Source organism: Schistocerca cancellata, chromosome 8 (assembly GCF_023864275.1).
Source record: "Schistocerca cancellata isolate TAMUIC-IGC-003103 chromosome 8, iqSchCanc2.1, whole genome shotgun sequence".
Classification (NCBI taxonomy): Eukaryota; Metazoa; Arthropoda; class Insecta; order Orthoptera; family Acrididae; genus Schistocerca; species Schistocerca cancellata.
The window spans coordinates 341467756-341494077 of record NC_064633.1 but is presented as its reverse complement, the minus strand read 5'-3'; the positions used below and the strand labels follow the sequence as shown (position 1 = coordinate 341494077).

Sequence of the window (26322 nt, the reverse complement as noted above, 5' to 3'; positions counted from 1 at the left end):
CAGGTAGATGATCATGTCCAGTACGCTGAGCAAAGGGTTCATCAAGCAAGGAATCCCCAATCCAGCAAACGAGAAGTAATAGCAGTCAGCTTTGCCATCACCAAAAACCATAAAGACGACAACTATTAATAATATTTACATAAATAGGTAAGGAACCCTCCCTCGTGGTGACACTCGGGGTCAGCCACAGGTGTGCCCGAGCCTGTTACCGTTTGTTACCCGAGCAGTGATTTAGATTTTGCATTTTCGCATCTCACCTCTCCGCAGTCATCTCTGGTAGTACCATGCCTCTCGTAGGACTTGGAATTTTTTGTGCAGTCCCTTTGCAACACCTGCATACTTCTTGTTTAGTCGCTTACGCTCAAAGACAGAAAATACATAACCATTAAGCTTTAGTGTTGCTTCCTTGGAATTTCTCTTTTTTTGAAAGATTTCCTCAATTAGCCGAGTCAACTATAGATGTCCTTACCGTATGACAACCGGCTCTATTTCCACCGTCGACCTTAAAGCAAATACAGGGGGTGGACAAAAATATAGAAAAAATGCATGCTTGGACATTAATGCAGACACTAGCCAAGCCTGCTGGTCGCGCTGTTGCACCTGATCACGAACGGCACCTGTGCAACGCACTGAATACGTTGCAAGTGCCAGTCGTAGACGGAGCTAAGTGAATTCGAATGTAGCCAGATCATTGGTGCTCATAGGGGTGGGGGGTAGGGGGTGTGCTTTCGTAAGCAAGGAGCTGAAGTATTTAGTGTTTCAAGAGACACAGTATAGAAGATTTAAATCCCATTCAGGGAAGGCAGAAAAACACCATCTGCTAAGACAAAACGCGGACGAAAGTGCACGTTGAGTGAATGTGGCAGACGGTCATTGAAGAGAATTTTGGCGAAAAATATGAGGGCGAGGGCTGCAAAAATCACTGCAGAACTGTATGTCGCACTCGTGAATCCAGTCAGCACGAAAACAACACGAAGGGAGCTCCGTAATCAGGAAATCGCAGGGAGAGCTGGAATTCCGAAACCATTCATCAGTGATACAAATGCCTGTAGCAGAAAAACGTGGTGCCGAAGCAATAAAACTTGGACTGTGAAGCAATGGCACAATGTCACTTGGTCGGATGAGTCTAATAGTATACTGCTTTCAACTTTTTGCCGCGTTTGCGTCTGGTGTACGCCGTCACTGCCTACGATGTAGACTGCTTGCTGCCACGACTGATACATCGTTTGAGCAGCAATAGCGTCGTACTCTATGGGGCCCATGGATACGCTGCAAGGTCGCATTACTGCCAAGGATTATGTGATTTTGGTTGATCAGGTCCGTCCCGGAGAACAATATTTGTTCCCCAACGGTGATGCTATGTTCGAAAACGGCAGGGCCCCTACTCACAAACTTGCATTATACAGGACTGGTTTTGTGAGCACGGTGGTGAATAGTCGCATCTCCCCTGGGCGAACAGTCATCAGATCTCAACATTATTTTGCCTTTGACCTACTTTCGACAGAAGGGTGCGGTGATCATTATCGACCTCCACATCGTTACCTGAACTTGACACTATTTTGCAGGAAGACGCAAAAGATTCCCTTGAATACTACACAGGACCCATATTTATCCATTCCGAGACGGCTTAAAGCTGTTTTGAATACCAACGGCTTTCCTGCATCGCATTAGGCAGGGCAAATTATTGTTGTTTTTGGTGTTTCCATAGTAGGTGGCGACCGCTCGCAACGTCTAAAGGTGACGTACAGTCCTTCTGGTCCAACAGAGTGCAGTAGTCGCGAAGAGAAGGAAGAGGACGGACTGTGAGGTCCTCGAACTGGCCCCTGCAGCTGCTGGACAGACTCGCGCGGCGCTTTCTCCCGCCGGGGGATGCGCTAGTGTCGGGAACTGCCGCGCAGTAAATATAGCAGCGAAGCGGCGAGGCAGGCAGGGCACCTCTATTCACGGCGCGATACCACCGGCACCACTCTGCCGGACCCACGCGCGTCCAGCGCCGGCCCTCACCCCGCAGTACGGTCCATTTCGCGTCCTTTCAGCTGACCTAGTGCGCCATCTAAAATTTACCCGCAGCCTAAAGTGCCTGCCAGACTCCAATCACGGCAGATACCACCACTTTTCCCGCCATTACCTCTACCTCTAGCTTACCCGCTGACCAGTCACCAGTGACGCTGCTCTCCCTCCATTACTGTGGCAAACTGCAAAGGTAGCAAAGGGTATAAAGCACACAATTCCCATTGCCAATGACGAAGTAAACCAGGTTGTCACCAACCTAATGGGTGTTTTAGGAGAGTAATGAGACTCGTAATTATAATTTAGTTTTGAAGCTCTAGGAATAGCCAAGTTTTCACACATGAGTTATTGAAATTTAGATCCGCCTATTATGCAATCACTTTGTAGTGATGATTGTGCAACTACAGACGCAAATATACGATGAGGTAACGTAAGTTATGGAATACATCCTAGTATCGCGTAGGACCTTCCTTTGCCCTACGTAGTGCAGCAAGACAACTTGGCCTGGACTGAACAAGTCGTTGGAACTCCAATGCAGAAATACTGAGCGATGTTACCTCTATAGCCGTCCATAATTGCGGAGGTGTTGTCGGTCAACGAAATGACCTATCGATTACGTCCCATAAATGTTCGAAGGGATTCACATTTGCGTTATGGGTGGCCAAATCATTCGCTCGAATTGTCTAGAATGCTCTTCAAACCGACTACCAACAACTGTGGCCGGTTAACATTGCGCAGTGTCGTCCATAAACATTCTATTGTTGTTTGGGAACATGACGTCAATCAATGACTGCATACTGTCTCAGTTGATTCAGTCGGACCAGAAGACCCAGTTCATACCATGTTCAGTTCATACCATGTTAACAAAGCCAATACCATTATGGAGCCACCACCAGCTTGCCCAGTGCCTTGTTGACAACTTGTATCCAAGGCTTCGTGGGGGCTGCTCCACACTCCAATCCTGCAATGAGCTCTTACCAACTGAAATCAGGACTCCTCTGACCAGACCACGGTTTTCTAGTCGGCTAGTGTCCAACTGATATGGTCACAAGCCCAGGAGAGTTGGTGCAGGCACACACGTCGATCGTGTGCTGCCACAGCCCGTTGGCGCCAAATTCCGCAGCGCTGTCATATCGGATACGTTCATCGTACGTCAAATATTTTTTCTGCGGTTATTTCACGAAGCGTTACTTATCTGTTAGCAATGACAACTCTACACAAAAGCTGCTGCTCTCGATCGTTAAGTGAAAGCCGTCGGCCACTGCGTTGTCCGTGGAGAGAGGTAATGCCTTAAATGTGGTATTCGCGGCTCACTGTCGACACTGTGATTTACTTGTCACAAGCTCAAAGTCTGAGATCATCCGGCGCATAGTGTCCCACGAGCACAGAGTCCGTAGAGACCGTGGTCGACAGAAGCGATAGCTCCGGCTGCGACTGCTAGCAGCTCGTTGCGGTGCTGCTCCGTGGTTGGTAGTGCGGTTGGAACTGCTGGCTCCAATGACGAGCGGCCAATGATGTGCAGGCTCGGCGGATTGATACTTTCTCGGCTTGCCACGTACCCGTGATCGGTAGATGCGAAGTAGCGCCACAGAAGTAACGCCGATGGTGGCAACAGCTGTGTCGCTGAAGAAGGTAAGAGCGCCGCTTGTTCCCGGGGGGAGGGGGGAGGTCTGCTGGGCGCTAACTCGTAAACATAATGGCGTGTTTTGATCGGCTGCTGTGCTGGTATACAATCTGGGGACCAATGGTACGGCAACCCGCCAGACGGCACTTCATAAGAAAAATAAAAGAACTCAGTAGACGACTTCTCCGATGACGCAGCTTGTCGATCCTTTTCATGCTGCAATACATCTCCTCCCTGTAGAGGTATGTGATGTGATTCTTCAGTTTCTCCAGGCGTATTTTACTACGTCCCATTGTCAGCAGTATTGGTGCCCCAACGTACCTTCTCGCCAAGCACCTCAAACAACTGCTTATTCCCTACCTTGGGAGCATATCGGTAACTCCGTGGATTTCCTGGGACGTATCAACAACCTGGTGCTTAAGGAATCTTGACATACTGGTGAGCTTCGACGTGGTATCTCTATTCACTAAAGTTCCGTTACAAGGATCCTTGGAGCTCATCAGCCAGAAATTTGACGAAGAGACCACCAACCTTTTCAGACATGTTCTGACATCAACTTACTTCTTATTTGACGGTAAATACTAGGAGCAGACAGAAGGAGTAACCATGGGGAGTCCACTCTCACCCGTTGTCGCAAATATGTACATGGAACATTTCGAGGAGGAAGCTCTTGAATCAGCACATCTAAAACCCATCTGTTTCTTTAGATACGTGGATGATACCCTGGTTATCTGGCCACATGGAAGAGATAAATTAGCAGACTTCCTCACACATCTCAACTCCAGACACGAGAATATTAAGTTCAGCATGGAGATCGAAACAGATGGTATGCGCCCTTTCCTAGATGTTTTGATTAGAAGACGAGCTGACGGCACTTTGGGCCACAGGTGTATAGGAAGAAGACGCAAACCGATTTGTACCTACATGCGGATAGCTGCCACCGCCCGGCACAAAAGAATGGCGTGCTCAAAGCTTTTGTACACAGAGCTCACACCATCTCCGACAGGGACAGTCTCCAACAAGAATTGGACCATCTGAAGACCGTGTTTCGGAGGAACGGTTACAAGGAAGAGCAAATTCGGAAGGCTGTACATCCCACACCTGCAGCACCGGCGGAAACTGAGGATGAAAACCTCAGGAGGTGGCGGCCCTGGCTATTATTCCGTTTTGTGGGGCCTTATCCGGAAAAATTGGACGCATTTTACGTAAACACCAAATGGAAACCATCTTCCATCCTCCAAGCAAAACCAAGAGCCTTCTTGGTAGTGTCAAGGACAACCTTGGTCTACGTAAATCAGGGGTTTATCAGATACCTTGCCAATGCGGTAGTGTATACATAGGTCAAACCATTCGTACCACTGAGGACCGATGCCGAGATCAACGGCACACTACACTGCAACAGCCCAGTAAGTCGGCAATCACTGAGCATTGCCTGTCGGAACTCCACAGCATGGATTATAACCAAACCAAAGTCTTGAAACGGAGTTCCAAATACTGGGGCTGTGTCATCAAAAAAGCCATAGAGATCAGAGTAAGGGAGCCACAACTAAATCGTGACAGCGGTTACATACTTAGCAAGGCGTGGGAACCCGCGATCACCCGGACTAAGAAGAAAAAGGATATTTCCCACAGTGTACCGACTTTGGGAGAGGAGGGAAGAATAACGAGAGCGGTGCCGGCAGACCCTCCTGAACGAGAAGACCTAGGACGCAGCGCCCAGACAGCGGGAGAACGGACGCTGTACCTGGACCGCCCGCGGGGCGCGGACCGCACCGACTCATAGGAAGCGCCTGAGGGAGGAACAGGAGGGGGATTGTCCTATACATACCTTTCGCCGGCCCACCGCCGGTGTCTATTCGCTATAAAGTTAGCGCACACACCAACTTCTTTTATCATCATCTTCATCATCATCATCATCATCATCATCATCATCATCATAATCATCATTATTATTATTGATGTAGATATGAATTTGCGCACCATTTAGAGGCTAAAGCAGCTTGTACGTGGCATTTACATTTGTAAAGCAATCTTGCGCTAAAATATGCACAAGTACTGAAGAGCACAGCAAAGATAATTAAAAACTAAAATCTAACCCTACTACTATCCCACCACCAATCTAATCTATCTAAGACCAACCAAGGAAGAGAATGGTTCGGCTCACGGTCACTGGGAACCCCAGACTGTTCCATGTGGCAGCGCTAATCTGGCTAAGCAGCTTTCAAAATTAAAAAAAATAAAAAATCCAGTAAATTTTAGTTAACGTAGCATCAATCACTGAGCGAGATTAGGCTTCATCAGTCGCATGTGACTAGAATCTTACTAGCTCTATACTCACATTGGACATCAAATGCATATTGATTTCAACGGCACATAAAACTTCATAGATAAACCCGCACGTTCTTTCCTCGTGACTTCTGGTGATCCACTTGTTACTATCCTACACTACTAACTGACACACTAAAATACTTAGTACTTACACTCGACCGGCAACTAACACGGAAAACTCAGGTGCTATCATCCAACGGAAAGCTCACGATAATCAGACTATTAACTGACCGAGGATGGGGATTGCAGCTGTTCACTATGCATCAAACCCACGAAACCTTCACCCTACCTATCCTCCGCCATTGCTGCATGGATATCCACTCCAGCAAAGTTCTATTACTTCATCTATACCGTTGAATTCCACGCTCAACGCCAGCTCTCCAACTTGCCGTATGTACCATCCACCTTCCGTCCGCAAAGATCCTTCGCCATCTCATCAAATTCAAACCTCTCCTCAATTACATTGAATACCTCTTAACATACTACAACGTCGGCAAACTTGACTCCAACAGTCCTATTGTTCCCTTCTAAGTTCAAATCCTGGTATGCTGCTACACTTTTACAGACACGTCTCGTTTCACCAATCCTCTAACAAGATAACTTCAACTGACTCCCTGTCCAAAACAATGAGATCTGGCCCGACGTTTATCCATTCTACCAACACTAAAGATCTGGCCCGACGTTTATCCATTCTACCAACACTAACTCTTCCTTCTCTATTCCACCCCTTGTCACGTTTCCTTCTTTCCTCTCCATCTTTCACTATCTCTTTCTTCTTCATGTTGCGGCCCTTCGCACATACACTAATCTGCTACAAGGATGTAGCAGATCTGTTTCCTACTATCCACACCAAATGAACTCTTCTCCCTATTTCCAACGCAACGGGCACGGGTCAACTGTTTATACCCACACCTTATTAGCCTACAAAATACCTTCCCCTCCCAAATATCCTTCCCAAATGAAAATCCTCATTTTAAGATTTTTACATATTTACGTGTTACGATTAGGACTTGACTAACAATGAAGGAAGCAAATGCATGAATTTTATATTAATAAGATCAATGAATTCATCTTTTAATTTTAGAAACATCTGTAAATATGACACCCTTTAATTGCATCGTTTCGTATCTACTTATTTTTTGAAACTTTTTGTCTTAAGAGCGAGATTTTGTACAGCTGATTGGCCACCCCCTCCATTATGAGGCGAGGAGGCGAATCGCAGTAAAGAAAAAATCCTAGAAATACAAAAAAGTCAAAATATCAACGAAACATCCCCCGTCGCCTACAGCAATCTTGCCCGTGACCTAGCTACAGGTTTTTTTTTTTTTTTTTTTTTTTTTTTTGTAAGTACAAGATGAGTTCCCGTAGGGAGAGCTTAATTGCCTGCCTAAACAACACGTAACACAAATCCACACACAGTACGATGCTGTAAATACTCATACCTCTCAGGAGATCTTTGTCATCGTCTTTGCTGCAGATCAAGTTGTCGCGCCCGAAAAGTGCGTTTTCTGGTTTCCATTCCAAGCCAATGTCATCTTCCGTCCGTTCTCCCCTTGGTTCTGAATAAATAGATGGGATATGGTCCCTGGCCAGTAAAGAAGATTTGTGACAATAGAACGTTAACAGATACCAATTCGACAACATTACAATCATGCTACATGGAAATAACACCTTAGGAGCTACGCATCACGAGAAATGTAACGCCACCTAGATGTCACTGTACACCTCACACTCATTTTTACTAACCAACATAAAAGTAACTAATTATTTTACGCTTTTCTTCATTATTTTGCTGATATTTTAAGAAGTATTTTACACCTTGAAAAAATTATTGAATGTAACTATAAAATCTGCCGAAGAAGATATTCCTCCCGCGAATGTAGACGAAGAGCAGATTTCACTCCACTTAACAAAACTTCGACCTCTACCTATTATTACCTTCAGTATTTACGACAATGCAACGGATACCGCTTGCAACATGTGGCTTTAAATATGATTTACCCTTTGTGTGTCGAAGAAGTATGAAACTAAACGAACATAGGAAGTGCGTCCCTGAGGCAGCGTGCTTTGCGGTGCCCCGCGAGACAACGCTGAAGTTAAGGGAACGCGGCTCAGCGTGCGACAATCCTCTTAGAGCGACAAACGCTCGTCACCTCGTTCGCCTTCTGGGGCTTCCGCATTTTCAGCAAAGGTTTGTCCCCTGTGAAATTACAGGCCACAATTTCCACTCTTATAACACGTAGCCAATACAGCAAATCCCTTCACTACGTACCAAGTGAATTGTTGACGACCACCAAAGCATGATTGCACTGTTTGATCAGGAGTATCCGAACGCCTCCTAGTGGACATTAATACGGCGTGTGTCCACCCTTCGTCTCTACGACCACTAGAAACACTTTCAATGAGATGTCTGGAAGTCTGTGAAGTAATGGCACCCCATTCTTCCTCAAGAGCCGACATCAGAGAGCGTTGTGATATTGGACACGAGGGTCTGGAGCGAAGTCTACGTTCTAACTCATCCCAAATGTGTTCCGCTGGGTACAGACACTAGACTCTGGGCAGGCCTGTCCAGTTTATAAACGTCACTGTCCATAAATCATTGCCTAACACATGCTGGTTTATGACAGAGTGCATTACCATGCTGATACAATCATCGTCTCCAAGCTCTTCCTGTACTGTGCACAGTACAAAACGCCGAAAAATTTCTTACGAGCAATAAGGGGGCCACACCCCAACCACGAGAAACACTCAAGTACCGTAAAGCCACCTATTCCGTTCTTCACTGTTGGCACTAGAGATGATGACAGGTAACGTTATACACGAAGTAGCCAGTGACACCACTCCACGTCACTCGTTTGCAACCATCCACTGTTTATTGGAATGCTCTTTACACCACCTCAAGCATCGTTTAGAATTGACTACGCAAACGTGTGGCTTATGAGGAGATGCTCGAACATTGTATCCCACTCATTTTTAGCTCCCTCAGCACAATCACTGTGCTAGCTGGACTACTGTTAGCACTTTGGAACACACGAGTGATTCCTTCCGCTGATTTCATACAGACATTTACAACCATCCTCCGCGATGCGCCTCGACAATCCCTGCCCGTCAGTATGTGAGATCTGCCTGATCTTTGTTTAGCTGTCGTTGTTCCTTCGAGTTTCCACTTCTCAATCACATCGTCAACAGTCGACCTGGCCAGTTTCAGTAGGGTTGAAATGTTCCTGATGTATTTGTTAAATAAGCGACATGCAATGACTAGTCCACGTAGAAGGCACTGAGTTCCCCTGGTAGGGCCATCCTGTTGTTAACTGCTTCTCTACCGAGATATGTTGCATAACTACTGACAATGCAATACACCCCACCTCCTTTTGTACCGGCAGGTCCGCCTCTTGTAAAATCTAGTGGCCAATTCCGCATTACATAATGGTGTCCAGACACTTTTGGTTATGTTATTTTAAGAACACTTTTAACGTACAGACTGGTGGGACGATGTCTTTCTTCAAATCTTATTCAGTTAAAATTTACCCGCCTCCGTAGCCGGAGTGGTCAATGCACGCCTGTGCATGAGCGCTAGACTCGGAGGCAAGACGGTTCGAATCCCTCTGATGGATGAAGTTTTCAATGCCAGTATTTCGCAAGCAAGGGGAGAATTGGTGGCGCATATTACCTGGTCATCAGACTTATCGTCAATATCCCGAATTAAATTCCACACGTCTCCGCAATGTCTCATGTGATCCGTCCGGCTGATGGGGATGTTAGGCTCGGCATCTCCCTTGGTGCTTTTCGAGAGGAGAACAGATATAATAATTCGTACAAGCCAGGCCATAGTGCCAGGAACATCGTAATTTGAATGGCGCTGCAATTCAGTCCAAACAGGGCAGCAGCTGTGACAAAAAACATATTTGTTACGTAAACTCCAGATGTCGCTACTGTACAAAAGTTTGACATATGAGTATGGACAGTTAAGCGAAAACCGTACAGTTAGGTAAAAACTATTCTGAACTAAAATGTGTTAAACGTCGAAACAGAAATAAAATTAAATACATAAATAACATTAATAAAGTTTTTTTAATTATTAAAAAGGAAAGGAGAGAGTGACAAATGTGATGTTGAAAGCTATGACGTTGGCTTTAGGAACAGCGATAACATAACAATGTATCAAGTTCATGGGAGGTAACCAAATCATATACAAATTATAAAATACATAATTAAAAAAAGCCAAACGAACAAAACCTAAGATTATAGTAAGTAATCTGCGACATCTATTGGCGTAGCCGTTCGCATGCAACTTTAGACGACTACTAATCGGAGGAACACAGCCGCCAGCGTGCCCCCTTGGACCTCGTGCTACGTCGCGTTAAGGAAAGGACCAGAACGCACTGTGTATGTGTAGACCACACTAGTTTTGAAATGATACAGTACTTTTCGCACGACTTTTGAAACATCGTATGTAAGGTTCGACGAACGCGGGCGAGTACTTTTTTAATAATAATGTGACGGAAGATAGGACACCAAGAGAATGGAAAATAGTATTATAAATGGCTCTGAGCACTATGCTACTTAACTTCTGAGGTCATCAGTAGCCTGGAATTTAGAACTAATTAAACCTAACTAACCTAAGGACATCACACACATCCATGCCTGAGGCAGGATTCGAACCTGCGACGGTAGCGGTCACGCGGTTCCATACTGAAGAATAGTATTATAATTTCAATGTATAAAAAAGGAGATAAACGGGTGTTATATAATTACTGGAGAAGTATCGTGCTCGATACCACCTTAAAACTGCTCTTAACTGTAAGCAGACGTAGAATACAGAATTTTATAGGTATAGCAGAAGAAAAGTAAAGATTCAGGAAAAACAGGAGCAAAATACTTGGTATTTTCGCTCTAAGACAAATTGTGGAGATATCCATACTGTTTAATAACCCATCCTCTTATGTTTCGTTGACTTGTCAAAGCCATTGACATGATTAGAAACAAGGATATGATTCAAATCTTAATTGACAAAAGAGAGCGGATTAACAGATGAAATTATAACTGAGAAAGCACGTGCTCGCTGTGCCAGAAGTCGTTTCAGTACACAGACGGCGATATCGCAGCATTATGATTCAGCAGTATCAGGTTGGAAGGCAACTAGTATGGATGTGGGCAGAGGAAAAGCAGTGTTTTGCACTCTTTCATTCGTTAGTTCACGGCCACTGAAAGTTGCATTTGTGACACTGTTTATAGATTTAAGAGAAGATGAAACTAAAGTTGTTTAGCGAAGGACAAACCGTCAAAAACTGAACACAGATCAAGCATGACAACAGGAAGAAGCTCTACTGAACTAAGGAAAAAGAGCAAAATAGAAATGGTAAACGGTCTAAGAATAACAAGTGCAACATAGGGTAGTTCTAAAGAGCAATGGCGTCGTCGCTACATGGTCATGTTGTCGGACTGCCAAGTGGGCGAGTCGTATTCAAACCTCCCTCGTGCTATTTACGTTTTTTCTCACAATATTATGAACTGTCCGTCCCGTCATTAAAATGTTTCTTCTCTTTCTGTAGTCTTAGCAGTTGTCATACTATACATTGGTTATAGATTATGAGTCATGCGATAAGAATACATTGCCGTTGTGATGAATAATGAGAGCACGCAAGATACCGTATAGACGTCTCACAGGGGAAAAGAAACGGGTCTGAACTACGTTACAACAAAGGAATTCAAATGTCAAAACTTCCAAAACGAAACGAAACTTCAAAAACGTTAAAAACATATGTTTTGACAGAGCACAGAGTAACTGTGTGATTGCGAAACTGTTGCGTTTACTTGTTGCACCTTATGTGACAAATTATTACGTTTTCTTCATTTCCTTTGGAGTGATCATTCACATTCATACGAAAACCTAATCGTGCAAGAAGGCATATCTCACTCACTTATCAGGCGCAAAAATTAGATGCCCCAGTAAGAGTTTCCCATCGTATCATACACGTACGGCTAATGGCGTACATGACACACCAGACGTGTTTTCCGTTGGAGGATTCGCTTGATGTTTCGCCTTGACACAATCGTTTGCGGTTCCCATTCGAAAGCTACTTTCTTTCAGCTTTTCAGCTGGTAATACAGTAGTTGTGCAGAATCAACTGTCGTTACATGTCCCTTCCTTACACCTCAGTTTGCAAAAGGACATTACAGCACGACACAGACACAAATTTGAACATAGCAAACAACGAAGAAATAGAGGTTGCAAAATGGTTCAAATGGCTCTGAGCACTATGGGACTTAACATCTGTGGTCATCAGTCCCCTAGAACTTAGAACTACTTAAACCTAACTAACCTAAGGACATCACACACATCCATGCCCGAGGCAGGATTCGAACCTGCGACCGTAGTAGTCGCGCGGTTATAGAGGTTGCAATAGGGAGGTTTGTTGAGGAGGGTGCGACGGGGAGTTTCCCTTGTTAGTAAAAAAAAATTAGAAATCGTTATTTCAGTTGAGAGTAAACAGCGATCCGTGTAAAATATTTTTAAAATTTAATAAAAAAGTCTTGATTGCAATAGATGGTACTCTGGTTGACAACCAGTTTTGGTCTATAATTTAGACCATCTGTTGCGATCAAGACCGGGTTAATAAATTTTTAAATTTTTTAAAAATATCTTCTTAGCTAGGTAACCGTTGCTAGATGTGTCCCACTTTTCAGTGTATTTCTTCACTTCTTCAGTAAGTAATTCTACATCCAAACCGGCTGTATCCGTGGGAGCCTGAAGACACCTTTTGTGAACACGCGTGCACTGGCCAATACTGCCACTGCTTCGCGGTGATCGGCGAGATCGTTAGGATGCGGCAGCGGCTGGCGAGCACAACTCGAACCAAAGTTTCACTTCCGAAGTGTTCGTCAAACGAGTACCGCAAAATAGAGCGAGGAAACATTGCTTGCTGCGTCTCGCCATAATAAATTGCTTGTGTACACAGATGCTACAGCTGTCGTCACATGGGCCGTGCATTCGAATGTCAACGCGAGCGTGCAGAGTTTCTGACGTCACAGCGTGGAAAAAGCATTCTACGGAGTCTTCCCGAACGTACAAAGTAACATCGAGCATGTCAGACATTCTAAGTGCGCATCTGAACGTAGAGCAATGAGGTGGGAGAACATTATCTACACTATGTGATCAATAGTATCCGGACACCCCCAAAACATACGTTTTTCATATTAAGTGCATTGTGCTGACACCTACTGCCAGGTACTCCATATCAGCGACCTCAGTAGTCGTTAGACATCGTGAGAGAGTAGAATTGGGCGCTCCGCAGAACTCACGGACTTCGAACGTGGTCAGGTGATTGGGTGTCACTTGTGTCACACGTCTTTACGCGAGATTTCCACACTCCTAAACACCATTAGGTCCACTGTTTCCGATGTGATAGTGAAGTGGAAACGTGAAGGGAAACATACAGCACAAAAGCGTACAGGTCCATCTCGTCTGTTGACCGACAGACTGCCGACAGTTGAAGAGGGTCGTAATGTGTAATAGGCAGGCATCTATCCAGACCATCACACAGGAATTCCAAACTGCATCAGGATCCACTGCACGTACTATGGGGAGGTGCGAAAACTTGGATTTCATGGTCCAGCGGCTGCTCATAAGCCACACGTCATACGGATAAATGTCAAACGACGCCTCGCTTGGTGTAAGGAGCGTAAACACTGGACGATTGAACAGTGGAAAAACGTTGTGTGGAGTGACGAATCACGGTACACAATGTGGCGATCCGATGGCAGGGTTTGGGTATTGCGAATGCCCGGTGAATGCCATCGCCAGCGTGTGTAGTGCCAACAGTAAAATTCGGAGGCGGTGGTGTTATGGTATGGTCGTGTTTTTCATGGAGGTGACTTGCACCCCTTGTTGTTTTGCGTAGCACTATCACAGCACAGGCCTACACTGATGGTTTAAGCACCTTCTTGCTTCCCACTGTTAAAGAGCAATTTGGGGATGGCGACTGCGTCTTTAAACACGATAGAGCACGCTAATGCACGGCCTGTGGCGGAGTGGTTGCACGACAATATCCATGTAATGGACTGGCCTGCACAGAGCCCTGACCTGAATCCTATAAAACACCTTTGGAATGTTTGGGAACGCCGACCCCGTTGACAGGCCTCGCCGACCGACATCGATACCTCTCCTCAGTGCAGCACTCCGTGAAGAATGGGCTGCCATTCCCCCAGAAAGCTTCCAGCACCTGACTGAAAGTATGTACGGCTAAGGGTAGGCCAGCATCATATTCAATTCCAGAATTACCGATGGAGGGCGACATGCTATGACTCAATACCAATGCGAAGCACCAGCATAGAGAGCATCTACTGAAAACGGATTGTTATTCGTATGATTTGTTACCATAAAATGACAGGAAACATATTAGTGGTTTAAGAATTTTCGTATGTAGACCTTTTCACATTATGGCTTGCGTTTTATGAAAAATATGTTGTTGTTTTTTGGGGAAGGAGACCAGACAGCGAGGTCATTTGTCTTAGCGGATTAGGGAAGGAGGGGGACGGAAGTCGGCCGTGCCCTTTGAAAGGAACCATCCCGGCATTTGCCTGGAGCGATTTAGGGAAATCACGGAAAACCTAAATCAGGATGGCCGGACGCGGGATTGAACCGTCGTCCTCCCGAATGCGAGTCCAGTGTGCTAACCACTGCGCCACCTCACTTGGTGAAAAGTATGTCGTTTCACGTCATCGGTACACTGAAGATCCGGCAAAAGCGCGTTTTTCTTCGCACGATTTGTTATAATTAAATGCTAGTCAATAACATATCGCCAGCTGAAGTCTTCAGGAGATCGTAACCTACAAGACATGACAATGCATTATGGAGAGACGCGGAGTTACGAAGCGGTGTGTGAGGCGTGTAGCTGGATGGTGTCTCGCAAAATCCAATTTTTTATTCACATTTGCGTTTTCTAAAATGTTCTGGGTCCTTCTTATTAATTTAACAGAAGTATGTTTCTAATGCTCGATATTAGGTAAAAAATGCCAAGAAAGCTTGCAGTAAGATATTTTTCGCTTTCTTCTTTCAAGTCTTCTATTTCACACGTTCTAAAGATTCTGCTACTGGATGTAAACGGTGATGAAGTAAGGATGACAACAGGGTTTCACTAAAAAGTGAGGCTAGTGAAATACTTATTTATCTTATGTGGTACACTATTTTAAATTGTTACGGAACTCTTCTAAGGTGATGTTCTTACCGGCTGGACATGGAACTTTTCTTAAGGCTTTATAATATGTTCATAATAATGAAGTTTTTATTCCTGTATACTAAAGAATGAACAGCATGACTATCATACGGACAAAGGAGAAATATGCGTTTTAATAGTCGTAACGCAGGAATTTTATGCCCGCCCATTTCGTAAACAAACTGTGTGCTTTGAGAGCCAGATACAGCTAATAGCTGCAGGCTGGATCGTTTCTGAGCGTTCAGCACCACGGTGGACATCAGTGTTGAATGCTGCGGTTATTGTGACGATGGCATGCGAGAATTTCGCGGGCGTGGAATCTGAAAGTATTTTCTTTTGCGTTGTGATGCCGCCATGTTGCAGTGAGGCGAGAAACGAAGTACGGCACGCCGAGGCATCTATCTGCAGCTGGGCTCGCAGTCCTGGTGGCGATCAGTCGGCGAGGCGTGGCGTGGCGTGGCGGCCGCAGGTGGCTGGGAGATGGCGATCGCTGGACCGCTGGCAGGTGACCCAGTTCCCAGCGCTGGCGGCGGGCCCGGCCTTGCGCGAGCCCAGCTGGCGCGCCGCCGCCTTTACGTGTACATCGTGACGGGTCGTGACACGGAGGACGTGGTTTTATCGCAACCCGAGTCAGACCCGGCAACAGTTTTGTCGAAGTCGGAGGTAGCACTTGCGTAATTATTTTTGGTCGAGAACTGCACTAGGTAAAAGTAACACTTTATTTAATGTAATGGAAATACATGCTAAGAAATGGAAATACATGCTAAGAAAATAAAATTAAATGGCTCCACTATAAAGCCGTCCTCTCACGGGACGCGAAAACGCACGTGGGCGGGGAGCTGGTGACCACAGAGCGTGCAATTCCACGTTCCACTACACTGCGGAGCGTGGAATAAAAAATCTACCATGACTGATTTTTGGCTCGTGGAGAGGAAGGCAGCCAATGAGATGCGACATTGTTTTACGTCACAAGCGGAACGAAGGAGCCGCCATATTGTACCGAGTTAAACTACGTATTTCGTTGGTTTGCTTTCTCATACAGTGTGCTCCAGCAAACTGAGGCTCTTTCGAAAACGCCTCGTTTTCGCTACTAATCTTTGCAATACAATGACTACATGCCCGTAGTTAACGGATTTCTGTAGCTGATTTTTTTAGTGTTATAACTTGTGTGCTACGAAAGTACGCCGGCCGCGGTGGCCGAGCGGTTCTAGGCGCTTCAGTCCGGAACCGCGCGACTGCTACGGTCACAGGTTCGAATCCTGCCTCGGGCATGGATGTGTGTGATGTCCCTAGGTTAGTTAGGTTTAAGTGGTTCTAAGTCTAGGGGACTGATGACCACAGATGTTAAGTCCCATAGTGCTCAGAGCCATTTTTTTACGAAAGTACAGCCAACCGTTTCAATGCTACGGCACAATGATGATCTATCAAAAGCGCATCTTTTCGGTACAGTTTGCATACTAAATATCAAATAATGACATTTGAATATACTGTCTTTACACCGTGTTACAATGTACGAGAGAAAAAACTGCCATGTTGAAGCCGTAGCTAAGTTGATAGAGTCGTGAGCTGTACAGCGAAAAGTAACAGGTTTGCATCACTCTCCGACCAAAAAATTTTTTTTCACTTGCTGTTTTCTAAACGATTCTGGTTCTTTCTTATTAATTTAATAGAAGTGTTACCTGCCGAAGTCGATATTATTTATTATAAATGGTGTATTTGTTGAAATTCTTATTGCATAGGCTAACGACTGGAATGTTTTCCCAGTGGCCAGAAGTCTTAAAGTGACTGCCAGCCCATGCCATAAAGGCACACTGGAAGTTTTTGCTGTTAGGAAACTTTCTGTAAAATAAATATTACTATCTCTGTGATTATGGACTGGCTCACGTTTTTATCTTGTCGGTGAATATATTTTTCAGTGACAGTGAGCAGCTTCGAAAAAATCTCCTCTTCAGTTCGAATGAAATTACGAAATGGATCTCGATCTTGAACTAAGTGTGACGATGTACGTTATTTTAGAGTGTTGGTAGTCAACGAATCAGCGAGAGTATGGATATTATGCATGCACAAACTGACATCAGAAAAAATGACTTATCTACGAGGGCTGAAACTTTAATAGTGGCAACTATTTATTTACAGCTCGCACAAAATAAATACGTTTTCAAAGTTTTACTGACCTCCAAAGTAGTCACCAGCAATGTGTATAACCCGTTGCCAGCGATGTGGAAGTCGTAGGATACTCTTATCAGTGCCAGTTGTGTTGACAGTTCGATCGGCGCGGTCTATTGCCCGACGAATTTGTAGTAGTTCTGAAGGGAATGCCGTGAAGTGTTTCCTTCAGTTTAGACAACTAGTTGAATTCACGAGGGCTTAAATCAGGGGAGTGCAGTAGGTGGTATAGCACTTAGCAACCCCATCAGTCAAACAAAGCAGTAACAGATTTCACTGTACGTGCTTGAGTATTGTCCTGCAAAATGATGGTCAGGTCCTGCAGAACGTGTTATCACTTCTGTCTCCATGCTGTGCATTTTTGGAACACAACCTACGACCAGCTCAGAGACAGAAGTGATGACACTTTCTGCAGGACCTTACCATCATTTTGCAGGACAATACTCAAGCACGTACAGTGCAATCTGTTACTGATCTGTTTGACTAATGGGGCTGCTAAGTCTTATACGACCTACTGCACTCCTCTGATTTAAGTCCTCGTAAGTTCAACTCGATTTCTAAACTGAAGGGAGCACTTCACTGCCTTCGCTTCAGAACTGCTACAAATTCGTCGCAACAGACCGCGCCGCTCGAACTGTCAACACAACTGGCACTGCTAAGAGTTCAAATGGTTCAAATGGCTCTGAGCACTATGGGACTCAACTGCTGTGGTCATAAGTCCCCTAGAACTTAGAACTACTTAAACCTAACTAACCTAAGGACATCACACACATCCATGCCCGGAGCAGGATTCGAACCTGCGACCGTAGCGGTCGTGCGGTTCCAGACTGTAGCGCCTTTAACCGCTCGGCCACTTCGGCCGGCTACTGCTAAGAGTATCCTACGACTTCCACATCGCTGGCAACGGGTTACACACAATGCTGGTGACTATTTTGAAGGTAAGTAAAACTTTGGAACACGTATCTATTTCGTACGAGCTGTAAATAAATAGTTGCCACTATTAAAGTTCCAATCCTCGTATATTCAATTCAAAACTGAAGATAGCATGGCAGTTCAACTGAGTTAACAAATAATAACTTCTACTGGTATGTATCTCAGATCGTTGTAGCGCTATGTGGTTTTCTTTTACCAGCAATTCACAGTTCAAGCCATAGAGTATCAACCTTCCTCGCGATTTTTTCCGCTCTTTTCTGACAATCGCTAGGAGAGTTAACGCAGTTATTTTGCGTGCATACATTTTCGTAGAGACCCTGTGTTGTCTACGAGCCAAATAAAGCCGACAAGGGCCGCTGGAGAGCGCAAATCACGTTAGCCAGCTCGTTTCGTGTGCCGTCGGCGCTCTCTCTCTTGAGGTGGGGCGTACTTATCCGCGTACGTGTTCACGTTAACTGCCTCGTGCAGAGTAATGACGGATTCAAATGGCTCTGAGCACTATGGGACTTAACATCTATGGTCATCAGTCCCCTAGAACTTAGAACTACTTAAACCTAACTAACCTAAGGACAGCACACAACACCCAGTCATCACGAGGCAGAGAAAAACCCTGACCCCGCCGGGAATCGAACCCGGGAACCCGGGCGCGGGAAGCGTAAACGCTACCGCACGACCACGAGCTGCGGACAATGACGGCTTAATTGGCCAGTTGGTACAATTGCATTCAGCGTCGAAACCCAACCTATTCCAGGATATCCCCAATTGCTATCATTTCACACATTAACTTGTCGATTTATTTTGATTTAGTTTTCGCCGTGTACCATTTTTTATTCCACATCAAGATCCTTTCAAACTTACCTACTTCTTAGTTTCTTGTCGTTCAGCTGTAGTGGACGTTAGTAAATTAATCCACCTTTCAAAACAAAATTTGTTGTATTCTTCACATTCAGCAGTGTGGAAAGACATTTATATGCTCTTCCAAAGAAGTAGCTGCAGCTAGAATACAAAGTAAGGCGCAAACCATCCATTCATTTTCTAGCCTGCCTTGTGTCAAAGACTAAATTGTTGCTACGCACGTCTATTAAGTGTGCATCCACTGTCACCGCATCTTGCGTTCCGTTGTTGTTTACAGCAGAGTGAACTGTAACTGAGCGCTATATTAACACCGTCAAGGGTATTTGTGAAAATGCACCTTACTCTACCTCGTGTTTCATGTGAAACGTTAGCGCGTCCACGCTACTTCCAGTTTTTTACAAAAAATACAAGAACTTGGGTATATAACACCGAGTCACAAGAGTTTCAGGATAGCAGGCTGGCGTCCCATTGTACTCACCTGCTTGTGCATCTCGACGTTTAGGCCATACGACATCTCGTAGTACTGAAAAATGAAAGCAAACAATATATTAGAGTATAGATAACGTTGGAAATAAAACAATTACATGGAAGAGAGAACAACTCGCTGTTCACAGCAACATTGAAAACACAACCACCATCATAACAATCTACACTGACGGAAAAAAGTTTCGACACCAAAAAATAATTAATATCGAGTAAAGAAATTTCGGGAATACGTTTGTCTAGGTAACATATTGACGTAGTTAACACTGTAAGATAACATATTAATGCAAGCGCGAGATAAGCCAGTGCAAATGGGTAACGCTAGTACATAAATAACCGGCGTAACAGTAGAATTTTGAACGCAAGCATGCAAACGTTAATGCATTGTGTTGTACAGGTACTGGATGTAACTCTCTTGGATGGAGTGCAATGACTGTTGCACTCGGCCGGTAAATACCGGGACGGTTATTGCTGGTTGTGCATGACGTTGGAGTTGTCCGATGATGTTCCACGTGTGCTGTGTTGGAGGCACATCTGGTGATCGAGCAGGTCCACGTGTCGACACTCTGTACAGCAAGTTGGCGGCATGTTGGCCAGCGTTATCCTGCTGGAAAACATTCCCTGGAATGCTGTTCATAAATGACAGCACAACGGGTCGAACCACCAGACAGAGATACAAGTTTGCAGCCAGGTTGTGTGAGATAATCGCTAGAGTGCACCCCAGACCATAACTCCAGGTGTATGTCAAGGGTGACTAACATGCAGACAGGTTGACTGGAGGCCCTCAACCGGCGTCCCCCTTACCAACATACGGCCATCTCTGCCACCGAGCCAGAACCAGCTTTCATCAGAGAACACAACAGACCTCCATGCTGTCCTCCAACAAGCTCTCACTTGACACCACTGAAGTTGCAAATGACGATAGTTTGGGTCACTGGAATGGACGCTACAGGGCGTCTGGCTCGGAGCTGTCCTTGAAGTAACAGATCTGCAACAGTTCGTTGTGTGACTGTGATGCCAACTGTTGCTCAAATTGCTGCTGCAGATGCAGTACGATGCATCAGAGCCATACATCGATAACGATGGTGTTCCCTCTTTGCAGTGCCACGTGGCCGTCCGCAGATCCGCCTTCTTCCGATCGTACATTCTCGTGATCACTGCTACCAGCAATCATGTACAGTAGCTACATTCCTGCCAAGTCTTTCTGCAATACCGCTAAAAACACATAAGGCATTCCTGACTAACATCAACTTCCCACGTCCAATCTCAAAGCTAACTAATGCTCACGATTGTTGCAGCGTGTATCTAACGTAAATCTGATTTGCTTCCTCATAGAGACGCTACTAGCGCCACTCTTATGTGACTGGCGCGAAATCTGAATAGATATATCTCAGGTGTGGAAAGACGCCCGCTAACTTTCGTTTATGTCGCACAACTCTTTCTTGGTGATGCGATTTTTTTTCCGTCAGTGTACTACTATTACAACTACTCTAACTTGAGTTACTTGTGACACTACATTTACTTTGTAAAATTATCCACATTATATCTCCAGATCGCTTTCCTTTGCTTCCACATGACCGGTTTCCTGCCAACTTCCCATCTTAAAATTATGTCTTACAGCTGCACATTAACCCGCCGAATACGTAACTGAAAGTTCATTGTCATAATTCAGTGAAAGTGAACTTTCAGTTCCATATTCGACGGGTTACTCTGTAACTGTAACAAATTCCCTGAAGATGGGCAGCTGGGCCGAAACTTGTCATATAGAAATAAAGGAAAGAGATATGGCGACTGAATTTTGACAACTGCGGATATTCCCTGAAGAGGAATACGTCTAGTCGATATCCCGATTGCAGTACCTCGTCGCCACATACGCTGCTACGGCCAGGTACTGAATTCTCCAGCGCGACGAATTACTTATTACAGCATTCATCAAAAACATTAACACAAGATTAATACCCCACTTGTGCCTTCATTCTGCCGCTCAGCAACATTTTTCTTCACATTGTCGTACTCTTACAACGTAGTAGAGGAAATAAGGACATAAGGCTCTACTGCAAGCAGTTTTTCGACTGGATTGATAGAATTGTTGGATGTCCTCCTGAGGGATATCGTGCGAGATTCTGTCCAATTGGTGTGTTACATCGTCATTATATTCTGCTGGTTGGAGGATCCTGCCTACGAAGTTCCAAACGTTCTCAGCTGGGGAGTGATCCAGCGACCTTGTTAGCCAAGGTAGGGTTTGGAAAGCAGGAAGACAAGCAGTAGAAACCGTCGCCGTATGCAGGATGGCATTATCTTACTGAAATCCAAGCCCAGGATGGCGTGCCATGAAGGGCAACAAAACGGGGCGTATAATATCGTCGAGTTACTGCTGTGCTGTAAGGGCGCCGCAGATGTCAACCAAAGTGGACATGCTGTGAAAAGAAGTGGCACTCCAGCTTGTAGGGCCTTATGGTGCGCGACAATCAGGCTGGTTCCCCACCTCTGTACGTGGCGTCTTCCAGACGTGTCTTCACTGGTCATCGGTGCTCAATCTGAAGCGAGACTTATCACCGAAGACAATGAGATTCCAGACCGAAGACGTGTTTAGAGATGCCTCAGAGAGCGGTAGGCTGGCACCCTGACTGTCGCCCGCCATATGGCCAGACGGCTAGGAGAGATGGTCTGAGGTGCCACTGCCCTTGACAGCGAGCCCCTTGCTTCTCATTAGCGCACCCTTACAGCTCAGCTGCACGATTCTACGCACAGTTTCGTTGCCATTCTTGCAAGCCATTCAGGGCTTACATTTGAACAAGATAATGCCTGCCCGCACATGGCGAGATTTTCTCCTACTGCTTGTATTCGTACTTGCCAAACCCTGCCTTAGCAAGCAAGGCCGCCGGGTCTCTTCCCAATTGAGGACTTTTGGAGCATTATGGCCAGGGCCCTCCAACCAGCTCGCGATTTTGACTGTCTAACGCGCCTATTAGACAGAATTTGGCACGACACCCCTCAGGACGTCGGACATCTCTATCAATCAATGGCTCTGAGCACTATGGGACAGCTGAGGTCATCAGTCCTCTACAACTTAAAACTACTTAAACCTGACTAACCTAAGGACATCACACACATCCATGCGCGAGGCAGGATTCGAACCTGCGACCGTAGCGGTCGCGCGGTTCCAGACTGAAGCGCCTAGAACCGCTCGGCCACAACTGCCGGCTCTATCAATCAATGCCAAGTCGAATAATTACTTGTGTAAGAGCTAGAGCTGCAACAAGTTGCTGTGTCAAGAGGGGTACTCGAACAGGATGTCTGGGTCGTAATGTCTTTCCTCGAAGCCTACTTATTACAGTCTGATCGGACACAGCGGCTCCAGTGGCCCCTCTGAGATCAGCTTGCAATGTTCTGGCAATATCCATACGACACCACAATGCAAATATGGCCAGATATCGGTCGACACGTGGGCTTGTAATGCGTCGGCGACCTTTTCCAAGCTGCCTTGCGGACTGACTTGTCTCCCTGTAACGTATCTACAAGCTATTGATGGCACATGGACAGGCACTGGCATCTCCAACAACCTTCATTGATTCTTTTTGGATCAAACAGACCCCCCCTTGTAACTTGCACTGCATTAAGATGTCGCACTGCAAGTGCTTGGTTGAATACAACGATCAAAGATGGCAACTTGGTTCAAATGGCTCTGAGCACTATGGGACTTAACATCTGTGGTCATCAGTCCCCTAGAACTTAGAACTACTTAAACCTAACTAACCTAAGGACATCACACACATCCATGCCCGAGGCAGGATTCGAACCTGTGACCGTAGCGCCTAGAACCGCTCGGCCACTCCGGCCGGCAAAGATGGCAACTGACATCTGTGTACCTCACTAGGAAACACTGGGACACCGGTACTCGCTTTCTTCTGGGGGGAGGACTCCTGATACTGTGATACATAACACAGCCGACAGACGGCAAATGACCTTAGTTGTTGCATACGTTGAAAGCGAAGATCTCAATAAAACCAAAACTACCGCCTGCATCGACATAGATTTAACATACCGGACGTTGATACACGCGGTCCTCTAATACAATTGACTGAGGAACTGAAATACATTTTTCAACTGGCAGATGGCGTATGATTTATTTTGCGCCATATCAGGTTATTTAAATCCACTGATTGTTAATTTTGATTGCATCAATAAAAAAAACAGATATGGGTTTTACGAGGCGCATTTTGCGTCTGAGAAGAAGTTTGAGAAGGTAGAACTAAGTACCCGTTTATTCCAACATAGAGCTTTTACTCTAAGAGTATATTTGAGTGACATTGTTAGAATGTGTTGTTGATAATTCTTTCGGGTTATATGGCCGTGGTCCATGGAATTCTACTATTCCTAACGTTTCGTCCAATACTACGTTGGACATCTTCAGAGGTATGGCTGGTCCTGCTGAGTCCTGCCGGCAAAATTTCCTACTACAAGGACCATTCTTATATTCGACTGTTTTTGTTCTCTATTGATTGAGCTATTACGCCACCAGCATAGCCGGTCTTTTCGTCAACATAATTAATTTAAATGTGCCCGTGGCAATGAAAGAAAAAACGACTTTTGTAAACGTTACGCTAAAACTAATTACACTAACAATTCGATCCGAAGTTAACCCTTATAAGCTCAGTAGTTTCGTACTCAGAAGGCCTGACATAATGCAACGATGTAATTGTTTACTTTATGCTACCAAAATTCACAAAATTGCATGGTAAAATTCATACAAACGTCACTTTTAAAATTAGTAAATGCTCGACTAAGCCGGTGGCTTAATAAGGCCAATCAATGAAGATCAAGAAAGGTCGAATTTGGGAAATAGTTCGCGCAGTCGCAAATTTTTGTACAGCAATAGAAGCAGTGACGTAAGCAATAAACTAGAAATCCTGACGAATGGGGGCTGGTCAGTTTTTTACGTTTTTCTTGAATGACTCGAAAATTACGGCCTCTAGAGAAAACGTATACCAATACAAAATTTAACTACATTAAATTTCCTACAAAACTAGGTCCTATTCGTTTCTTCTGTAGGACTAATAGTTTTCGCGTAGAGAGCGGGAGGATACGAAAATCTCGCGCGTGGTTTTTAAAGGCCAGATATAACATTGCGGGTTGCAGTAGAGGCTGCTGAACCACCCTGTATACTGCCACAGCACCCCAAATAGAAGAAGAGCCACACAGGGTAAACTAAATTAGATTATTGCGAAGAAACACTCACTAACCTGACGCCCAGATAGTACAAGCATTGGCTCGTAGCAATTCGAGTCCAGTTTTCTAATATTTCGCTAACTGGCGTGCACATAATTTAAGTGTGTGGTTTCGGTCCCTGTAGTACCTACGCTGAGAAGGAGACAAGACAATGAGGTGACAAAAGTCATGGGATAGCGATATGCACACATACAGATGGCAGTTGTATCGCATATGCAAGGTATAACAGGACAGTGCATTGTCGGAGATGTCATTTGTACACGTGTGACTGATGTCAAAAGGTTTCCGATGTGATTATGGCCGTACGACGGAAATTAACAGACTTTGAACACGGGATGGTAGTTGGAGACATCCCATTTCGAAAATCGTTAGGCAATTCAATATTCCGAGATCCACAGCACAACATTGCGTGCAGCGCCTCTCCTAGGCTTGTGACCATATCGGTTAGACATTAGATGACTGGAAAACGATGGCCTGGTCAGATAAGTCCCGATTTCCGTTGGTTAGAGCTGATGGTAAAGTTGGAGCGTGGCGCAAAGCCCATGAAGCCACGGACCCAGGTTGTCAACAAGGCAATGTGCAAGCTGGTGATGGCTTCATAATGGTGTGAACTGTGTTTACATGGAATGGACTGGATCCTCTGGTTCAACAGAACCGATCATTGACTGGGAATGATTATGTTCGGCTACTTGGAGAGCAATGGCAACCATTCATGTACTTCATGTTCCCAAACAACGATGGAAATTTTTTGAACGACAATAGGCCATGTTACTGGGCCATAGTCGTTCGCGACTCGTTTGAAAAACATTCTGGACAATTCGAGCGAATGATCTGGCCGGTGAATCCCCCGACATGAATCCCATCGAACATATGTGGGACGTAATCGAGAAGTCAGTTGGTGCACAAAATCCTGCACCAGCAACACTTTCGCAATTACTAACTGCTAGAGCGGCAGGGTGGCTCAATATTTCTGCAGGCAACTTCCAACTACTAGCTGAGTCCATGCCACGTCGAATTGCTGCATTACACCGGGAAAAAGGAAGCCAACACGATATTAGGATATACGCCATAACTTTTGTTACCTCAGTGTATATTGCCACAGCACCCCAAATAGCAGAAGCGCCACACAGGGTGAACTATGTTATCATGAAGAAACACTCAGTAACCTGACGCCTCAATAGTAAAAGATTTCGGTCGTAGTAACTCGACCCCTGTTTGCTAACACTTCGCTTTGTGGCTTGCACAGAAGTCAAATGTGTGGTTTCGGTCTCTGGTGTACCTACTCTGAGAAGCAGACAAGACTTATACGGGCTACTCGGTGCCACCGTAGATCCAGCTGGCAGAGCCAGGACGACTCTGTCAGAGGGAGACACGTAGCGGCCGGCCCATCAAATTACGCCGGGAGACGACATCCAGCGGGAAGCGCATCGGCTTACCTGCCGGGGGCGCGCCGCCGAGGCTCCAAATTAGATTTGCAAC

At 45.3% G+C, this 26322-nt stretch overlaps 1 protein-coding gene across 1 annotated transcript in view; it reads right to left on the bottom strand.

Annotated features, from left to right (window-relative positions):
- LOC126094552 (protein groucho) overlaps positions 1–26322 on the bottom strand; it is a 701311-nt gene that overhangs the window by 213002 nt on the left and 461987 nt on the right. The window contains exon 4 of the mRNA XM_049908986.1: positions 19610–19654. Within this exon, the coding sequence (XP_049764943.1) occupies positions 19610–19654 (45 nt within the window). The remainder of the gene's footprint in view (positions 1–19609; positions 19655–26322) is intronic.